This window comes from Orycteropus afer, unplaced genomic scaffold (genome assembly GCF_000298275.1).
Source record: "Orycteropus afer afer isolate SDZICR_OR568_19922 unplaced genomic scaffold, OryAfe1.0 scaffold00282, whole genome shotgun sequence".
Classification (NCBI taxonomy): Eukaryota; Metazoa; Chordata; class Mammalia; order Tubulidentata; family Orycteropodidae; genus Orycteropus; species Orycteropus afer.
The window spans coordinates 3,653,128-3,662,908 of NW_006921869.1; the positions used below are offsets into that span (position 1 = coordinate 3,653,128).

General features: G+C 44.6%; 1 protein-coding gene across 1 annotated transcript in view; it reads right to left on the bottom strand.

The window, feature by feature from the left end:
• Window positions 1–1,722: 1,722 nt before the first annotated feature.
• The window catches only part of ZXDC (ZXD family zinc finger C), a 63,116-nt gene continuing 55,057 nt past the window's right edge, over window positions 1,723–9,781 (bottom strand). The window contains exons 8-10 of the mRNA XM_007950617.1: window positions 6,343–6,512; window positions 3,094–3,195; window positions 1,723–1,809 (exon numbers count right to left, since the gene is read on the bottom strand). Of these exons, the coding sequence (XP_007948808.1) occupies window positions 1,723–1,809; window positions 3,094–3,195; window positions 6,343–6,512 (359 nt within the window). The remainder of the gene's footprint in view (window positions 1,810–3,093; window positions 3,196–6,342; window positions 6,513–9,781) is intronic.

Here is a 9,781-nt window from a genome sequence, read left to right on the forward strand (position 1 = left end):
AATGAGAAACATAAGCAACAGGTGATTACTACTAATTGAAGGGGGGGAAAAAGTTTCAACAATCTATACCCACAGTACCACAGTTCCTTGAATTAAACCAACAAAAACCTTTGGTGTATGACTATACAAAAACTTTTATTCATGTGCACTGGGAATTGGGCCCATCACCAGCAGTGAACCTCTATGCCCACAAGATGTTGACAGCCTACCCCAATCTGTGGTGCATGATCCCCAAGGCCTGTGGAGGGGAGAGACAGAGACCATGCCCCCAAGAAGTGGTGCTCCTGTGGGCTAGACCCTCCTCCCTTTAGGGAGGGAGTGAGGGAGCCCATTTGGACACACAGGGCCCATAGCCACACCAGAGGGTGCCTAGCTCCTCAGAGAGGAAGGCAGTATTTGCTAGTCCTAGATGGGCTGGGGCAAAGGCCAGGTGGGCATGTTCAATCCCTGAACGCCAGTGTGTATTGCAGCACAGACTTCTGTGGAAAAGAACCGTTTATAAATGTGGTTTCAAATTTTCCAGCAGAAAAGTACTCTGGGCAGATGTACCTCTAAGCAGGACAGACATAGGAATCACAGAAAGCACTGGAGTCACTCCAAAAAGCCAAAGCCCAAAATTCAAGAAACACACACAGAATTGGCAGAATTTGGATGATTCCAGTCTGAGAACCAAAACAGTATCTGTTGAACAAACATACACTCCAAAAGGCACAAGGCAAAAAAGCATTTCTGAATGACCCTGTGTCCAATCCATCAACTGTAATTAACAAATAAATATGTGCAAGATTATCAACTTGTCTTTTTGCCAAGACAGACCTTACTCTGAACATATATACCTTGGCATATTATATGCACATCTTAAACCTCAACAATAAGAAAACATACACATACCATTATTACAGTCCTATACATAATTTATAGTATTCAGAACATCACTGTATAAACTGTTGTCAAATTACTATTAAACATTAATACTCAACAACAGAATTTAGAAAGATTATTTTAAAAGTGTTAACTTTACCATCCCCAAACTATGAATGATACCTGGGGCCTATGAAGCAGGGCTTGCTCAGGTCCACTGATGGCCCACTGCACTTACCACTACTTCCCTCCAAACTGGCTTCCTGCTTGTCCTGCACTTGCCTGGTCTACTGTCATAGCAAGAACATGGATTAGAACTTGGCTTCTCTGGGAGGGTGCCACAGCCACCTACAACATGGCAAAATCAGTCTGACTACGAACACTGTCCACGTGACTGGGAGATGGCCTTACAGCTCTTAGAGACAACAATCTTTCTAGGTATCCCGCAGGCAAAATGCCAAAATAGTGAAAAGTTAAAAGACCCCATATGATTCATGAGAGAAAGCTAGATTCTACTGGGAAACCTGAATTCTATCCTATTCCTGCAGACATCTTTTACTTCTTAATGCAACAAGTGCTGCAGGGCTTAGGCCAAGAGGGACGGGAAGGACATTCTGCATAGGTGGCTAGTAAGGACTCAACACAGGCCTCTCTAGAGGTAAGCCCTGCATCTCAAAGTACTGCATCTGTACAGGGCACATTCAAACAGCACAGCCCCATACTGGTTCCTGGTAAAATATAAAAAAAACATTTTCCATAAATGGACCAAAAAACTTTTTCTGAAGAATTAGGCTGGACTTTTGAGCAGAAGCTGAGTGGGAGTCCTAGCCACACCCACAGGAATTGAATCTTCAGGGGCTCTCACTGCAAGTCCTGAAGGTTGATGGTGCTTCTGGCAAACTGTGCAGGCTCAGGACCAGTGGCATCCTCCGGGGCTGGGAACACCTCCTGTGAGCCAAGCAGAGAGTGTAAGGGACAAATGGAATGGGGATAGGCCAGAAACAGACCATCATCGGGCTCTGAAGGCCAGTAGCTTGACTGGGACCAAAATTACACACACACCTCAGAGAATGACATCTCAGCTCTCCACCCAAATTTTCTTATGGTCCATTATCAAGCACCAGAAACTAATGAGACCAATCAGGCACATCTGACTTTTCTTAATTAAAAAGAACATGTTTTCCCATATTTTAAAAGCATACTCTTTGAAAAAAAAAAATCCAAATATGAACAGAATGAAGTGAAAATGGACTCAATACTATATTGTCGTTGTATTTTTTACATACCCACAATGATCAATGGCTCACATACTAGTCTCTTTTTATAAAAATGAGATCACTTGAATATGAATGAGGTTATTTCATTTATAACCTTCTCCCACTTCATTCATGGTTAAGTATCTTCCCAAGTTATTAAGCATTCACCTGTATTATTTTCAATAGCTAGGCAGTATTGCAGCCACATGGCTGTACCAAGACTCATTGGATCCATCTCGTTAGAAGACAATTTTTTACTTTTTTATATAATAAATCAATGTCACAATGAGCATCGTTTGCCCAATTACTTATACATCACCTTATTTCCTTAGGCGTAGAATTGCCAGACAAAATGGAGGAGACACTACTCGGATTGTGATATACAATAGATACACAAAGTATGTTCCAATTTATACACCCTCAGCAGCCTGAGTGCCAACCCTCTGTTTCTCACCAATGCTTTAGTTTATATTTATTTTTGATGTTAAGGAAAATGCTAATTAGCCCCATGTGAATGTAACAAAATTGACTCTAGATTTAAAAAAAAAAAAATCTAAGCTGTACTGATAATTAGGTAAGCTCATACTTCCATTCTTTCATATTCAAAGTTGAATTCTCCAACGTCACCCATTCTCAGCAACTTAATTCTCTTGGGTCTTCTCCCCACATAAGAAAAACTAGCCAGCTTACTTCCCATAGGAGAAAGCAACAAGAAATTTTTAGTAACAAATACTCCAAGGGCATACTAAATCTTATCTCGTTTGCAAGAGACCTCCAGGATGAGCCAATCTGAGCTATCCATACTCTCCAACTTGTCATCGACCTGCCTTTTCCAAAAGCAGCACAAGGTCCATGGAAACCAGCCCAGAGTCTTTGCAGGGAACCTAGCTCAGTGACTAATCTGCTGAAGCTAGGAAATACTTTAATTTAAAAGTTCTAAGAATAAAAATAAGGAGTTGTAATAAGGCATCCAGACCTGGAGAACGTATACAGGTAAGTCCACGGTGAGCAGGGGATGGACCAGAGGGGGCTGCAAGCTGAGTGCAAGTGGCAAGACTCCTTCACCTGAGGGGTCGTCCTGGGGAAGCAACAATGAAAACATCTTTCACATGATTATTATACAAAGCATGGCAACATTTCCATCTTTGCTAGAAATTCCTCTTTCTTGTGGCGCTAAGTGTAACTAGTCCCACCCATAGAGTCTAGGTAAGGAAGCAGGCCCAAGGCACTGGGCCCTGAACCTTCCATCATCTGACTCATCCACTCTCCTCAGACTCCTCTCTGGGGACTCTCATGTGCACCGACACTCCAAACACCTCCCCTCAAACACAACGCCCATTTTCTTGCCAAGACTACTCCTGCACTCCCTTCACTGAGTGCCAGGCCTCTGTCCACAGGTGCTCTCCAACAGCCCCCTCTGTGCCAGCCACTTCACAAGAGAGCTGAGAGGGACCAGACAGGGGTCTATGGGCAGGTCTTCAGGCAGCTAATTAAGAAAATGGGTAGTATTTGGGATCTGCCTATATATAATCCTCAAGTCCAACCAGTTCACAACCCATCACTGTGATGTCATCTCAGGCTCACATCTCATTCCTCCCATAGCCTCAAGAACCTTCCATGGATCAAGCAGTGAACATTATTATTCTCATTTTATAGATGATAAAACAGAGGCCCAGAGTGGTTAAGTAACTTGCCCAAGATTACACTAGCTGATAAGGGGCAGATAAAAGGGCTCAGACCCAGGTTTTTGACATAAAAATTTTTTATTTTAATTGGATACCTCTAAAAAATACTTACTCCCTTCCCAAACAGCTCCTTTTCTACCTATGGCACCAGGTTTCCTCTAGTTTCCATTTTAAAACCTGTAACTCTTCCCTTCTGATATGCAAGCTGTACCCATGCGCAGACAATCCTTGCCCAGAGGTTTCTGATTCCCTTTTCCCTCTCTACTCACTGCCCTTTATCTTTGGGGGTGCTGTATCTCTTCACAAGCTCTGAACTACTCTAACACTCCTGGTCCCATACCTAAAGAACAGGTTTTCTTATTCTTCTCTGCAGACAAATCTTCCTCAGTCTCCCGCCCCAGCCAAATACTCACAAGGGCCTCTTGTTTTCTACATTAGCAAGAACATCTTACTGTGCTGCTCTTTTAGGGCCTCTTCAGGCCCCACCACTGACTTCTGCCCCTCATTTGCTACCACTACCAAGCATCCATGCACACTGGTTCCCTTCACCTGTCTACATCCTGCCTCTTCAAAAGCAGTGAACCTATTCCCTCCATGAATGCTCTGAATGACAGGACCAAAGATACCCCTTCTAATTCTCCCTCCAAGTGTCACAATCAGCTCAGCACACAGATGTGCTCAGTCAGCTATGATTCTCCCTTCCCAGGTAAACAGTAATCTAGGACCCAGAGAGCCAAGAATATGAGGCATGACTGATGAACAGGTGGCATGTCACTGAGCCAGTCATAGCCATGTATCAAACTCCGCTTTAAATCACTTCTTTCCCAAAACCTCTCCAAAATCTCTTATTTCCCATTCCAGACACTAAAAAAGAAACTGAAAACTGAGGCATACATGGAGCTGTTGAAATAGTTGCAAGGCAGGCACCTGCTGCTCAGACACAGCAAGGTCTGACAGACAGTGGCCTTATCCCTGAAGGACTCTGCTTGGTGGGGGAAGAAAGCACCTTCAACATAGTACATCAAAGGTCACCACCCCTTGGGGCGATAGTAGTGCCCAGGGCACAAAGGAAGGAGTGACCAAGGTGCTTGAGGAAGCGAGTAGAGAGGCGTGGCACGAAGTCAGTAAGCCAAGGCTCTGGGTCAGGCATCAACTGCTTGGCTGACCTCGCCCCTCTCCAGCACTGACGGGGCCCCAGCTCTGGGTGCTCAGTGTCCATCCTCTCTGTCCCTCAGGTATTGTGGGGCTGGGGGTTGCATGGACTCCATGCCTGTGCAAGGAGGGCCAGGTTCCCAGCTAACTACCCAGAGCCCCAGCCCCTCCTAATCACAAGCACACCTACTGGGCCAGCGACCTTGGACACAGGTGACTGATGGACTCTGCATTTTCAATGTGCCTTCTCCTGCTTCAGGGCCCGGGGGTCCTTCCTGACGCTGCGGCCCCAGCCCTGGGCCTGGTCTCACCTTCTGGAGCCTAGAGCTGCTTCTCAGGTGAGGGCCTCACAGGCCTCTTCCCTTTTGATTTCAGTGCCTTGCTCAGCCCTTGTTAGGGAACTCTGCCTACCCCCTACATCAGTCTTCATATGTATGATGGAACGGTGCCTCCAGGTCTCCTGGGGTCACGGTAGTCTGTCTGAGGGTCCAGCAGACAGCAGGGGCATCTGCTTGCCTTGGGGTGATGTGTGCTTGGTGGTGGCAGGCAGCAAGACCCCCACTACACCTTGGGCCCTGCAGCCTGAGCCCAAGAGGAGTCTATGCCATAATTGCTACCAACCCTGTCCTCACTGTTCATCTGCTCCCCTTCAATTCTCCCAGCTTGTGCCCTCATATATTTTCTGTCCACGTGACACATAAGGCCCCTTCCCTGTCTGCCGTTTTGAGTGCTTCCCAGGAGGCTCTGCCCCAGGGTGGGCAGCACAGGGAGGTCACCAAGGTGGCAGCACCAAGGATACTGAAGACCATTGCCAGGCGCTCCCTGGAGCTGCCCAGCTGTGTGCTAAAAACTCAATTAAAACATCTTACCTCCTCCTCCAAAGAAAAGAGTCTACATGGCCAGATAAGAGCACAAGGGCTTCCTGCGGCCAAACCAGGAAGAGTATGATTAGCTGCACTTCATCTTGATGGAAAACAGGTGCAGCAGAGGGCCATGAGCCCATTCACATTTTAGGAGAGTAACTCAGAGGTCTGGAAGGTACACTGCACTGGGAGAAAGCCAGATACAGAGATGACGGTAAAGACCAAATAAAGGCAGAAGTCTGGACAAATGCAGTGTCACAGGGTAGGAAGGAAGAAGTGGGGCTATGAAGAGCTTTAGGGTAAAGAACAGGACTTGGGGACTGTTCAGAAGCAGGGTGGAGATGGGTGGTGAAGAATTAGGCAGCTGAGATGAGGTCATCAGGAAGCAGGGCTTGTGGAGAGTTGACGGTGCCAGTACTGAGGGGAGTCAGCAGCTGCAGACTAAGGTACACTAGTCTTGCCCAGCCTGGTGTGGCCTGCCTCCAGTGTCTGCAGACTGCTTCCTCCTGGATCCCTGGCTCTTACCTGCAATAGCTGGACCTGAACACACTGTACCCCGGCCGCTGGCTCTGGTCCCGTCAGACCTCCGCTTGGCACCACAACATCCCCACACAGCCAACTGCTCTGGCTTGTGTGGAAGTGAGTAGGACTGATTTTGTCACCTTTTATTTTACTTTGAGCAGGCCCTGAGGATCCTAAAATGAAACAGACAAACCAGCACATCCAATATACAATCTACTGGTCAGGAACCTATCCTTACTGGGGTTACACTATGGGAATTACACTGTGTAATTCTGCACAGACCAGCAGACTAAAAAGTACTCAATGAGAATAACTGCAAAGTTAAGAGGTTAAAAAAAAAAAAAAAAAGACTTTGATTAGGTAATTTAAAAAGACAGTCATCAGACCAAAATTGCCCATTGCTGGAGGACAGAGCTCTTCCTTATCCATCTAACTCCAGCAGCTGCTGACATCCAGGACATTTCATTCACTGGTAAAGCAACCACACTGAGCAACAGTAGCATGGAGAGAAGATGGGAAGGTGGCAAAAGGCCATCATATCCCACTCATGCTCAATTTGGCCTGCTAAAGAACTACCAAATTCTTCCAAATGTTGTTTTTGTCCAGTTTCCTTTTTTAAAAAATGACTTAATTAGTTTTATAAAAAATACACTTTTATTAAAATGAATTATATACAAAGAAGAAAGGAAAATCCTAACACCCAGAAATAACCATGTTGTCATTAGGAAGCACTGGAGCCACTGAGAGTAGGAGCTCAGAGCAGGTGCTAGAGAGTTGAGTCCTGGCTCCACCACCTAATTTGCCATGTGATGATGGGCCAATAACTTAATCTCTGGGTCTCAGTGTTCTCTGCCTATAAAATGGGAATAGCCTCTAAATCATAAAGTTGTTGGTAGGCTTAAACAAATAAATATGTGAGAGGAGCCTAGAATAATACCTGCCTCAGAAACTCCAAAGCATTTTAGCTGTCATTAATTGTTCTGTCCAGACACCCCTGGACACATTTACACAGACACATTCACAATTTTAAAAGTTATCGATTAAGTAAGTTTGGCTGGAGATCTATTTTTGCTGTCTGTAAAGGAGAGGAACAGTGAGAGGAATGGTGGGAAGAAGCACCTGCAGAACACCTGACTGAAACATGCTTTCTCATTCAATGCATTTTTAGGAAAGGTCACACGTGGAAGGTAAGGATCTGAAAGTTGGCTCCTTAAAAAAACAATCTATGCCTGCAGCCCCCTGAAAGGTCTTCTCATACACCCAAGAGTACTGGAGCCCAGGCTTAAGGATGCCCATAGCCACTGTCTTAACTAGTTATTTTGTGCTGCTATAACAGAAATACAACAAGTGGATGGTTTTAACACACAGAAATTTATTCTCTCATATTTTAGAAGGCTAGAAGTCTGAATTCAAGGTACCAACTCTAGGCTTTCTCTGTTGATTCTAGAGAAAGGTCTTGCCTCCTTTCAACTTCTGTGAGCCTGGAGATCTCCAAGTGTCTTGGCATCAATCTTCCCCTGGCTCTAGGAGGTTCTCAGCACAAGGACCCTGGGTCCAAAGGACATGCTCTACTCATGGCTCTTCTTTATTGGTGGTACTGAGATTTCCTCTCTCCCTGATCCCTTCTTTCCTCTTTTACCTCTTGTAAGATAAAAGGTAACGCAGGCTACATCCCACGGAGACTCAGAGCTGTGACCTGAGTGAGGGTGCTGACTTAAGTAAGGGTGATAGATCCCACTTAATTCTGCCTCATTAACCACAGGCAGAGGTTAGGATTTACATCACAAAATGGAGTACAACCTTATAATCCTGAGACTCATGGCCTAGCTAAGTTGACACTTATTTTAAGGGGACACAATTGGATCCATGACAAGCACCACATGAAACACAGGAGGAGAAGGGGCCTGGGCCCCACAGGGTATGGCTAACCTACTCCTCAGCCCACGGCAGTTGGCTCCGAGACTCCTGGCTCAAGAAGAAAAAGCAAAACCTTTACCTGTTAAAGACACTAGGGCAGGGTGTTCTGTTATATGAGCCCAGATAATCCAACTTGCCATCTGCTAATTTATCATGACCATTTAAGGTGGCTAAAAAATTAATATACTTCCTGTGTTAATTTAGCTAGTATGTTTATCTAGGATATCTAAAAGCATGAGAGAGCAAAACAAAAGGTCTACATACTTAATCCCTACAAAGATCATGAAGCCCTAATCATCACTAGTCACAGATGTCGTGGCAATGTGACCAATCTAATACACCAATCAGAAGAAAAATAATTTCTTTCTCATTGTTGCCCTTTTAGAGCAAGGTAATCTTCATACTGAACAGAATTTTGCTTCAACAAATATCAACATTTATCCAAAACACAGAGACCCTCCCCACACACACATACATACATATATACATACCTATACACACACACATTCATACACATACACACACACACGGAGCTCTGGTGACACAGTGCCTAAGGCATTTGACTGCTAACCAGGAAGGCTGATGGTTCAAACCTACAAGCCACTTGGCAGGAGGAAGACTGGGCAATCTATTTCCATAAAAATTTACCACCTAAGAGACCCAATGGGGGTTGTTATGAGTCAGAATCAACTTGATGACAGTGGGTTTGTTTTGTTTTATATGTATACATATATATTCAAGAGACTAAAAGGCAGGGATACCTATGTTCATAGCAGCACTATATAAAAGAGCCAAAAGGTGGAAACAACCCAAATATCCATCAACAGATGGATTAAAAAATGTGGTATAAACACACAATGGAGTACTACCCAGCCATAAAGAGAAATTAAGTCCTGATATGCACTACAATATAGATGAACCTTGAAAACATCTGCCTATTCTACACATTTCATAGAAGTAACATCATATAATATTTGTCCTTTTGTGACTGATTTCACTTAGAATGATTTCAAATCCACTGCCATTAGTCAATTCTGACTCACAGTGACCCTACAGAACACAGCAGAACTGCCCCATAGCATCTCTAAGGCTGTGTATCTTTATGGAAGCAGACTGCCTCATCTTTCGCCCACACAGTGGGTAGTGGATTCAAACTGCCAACCTTCTGGCTAGCAGTTGAATGCTTTAGTCACTGTGCCACCAAGGCTCTTCATTAAACAGGATTGTAGTAATAAATTTTTATTCATATGATCAATGCATTTTAAAATACAAAAGTAAAGAAGTGATTATAAAAAACAAAATGAAATCCCTTGCGGTGTAGTAAATGACTTAGTGTGGCTTTTCCACCCATAAGTCTTTGTAAACTCCAAGGTGGGATTTTCTATGAGCAACTGAGGAGCTCCTGATTGCTGAAGGTATCCACCTGGAGTATTTCTGTTGGGCGTGGCACAAAACAATGTTCTGGGAGGTGCCCACTCTCTCTCACGTGCTTAGAGTTCTGATGATGTGATTGGCTAGTTTAACC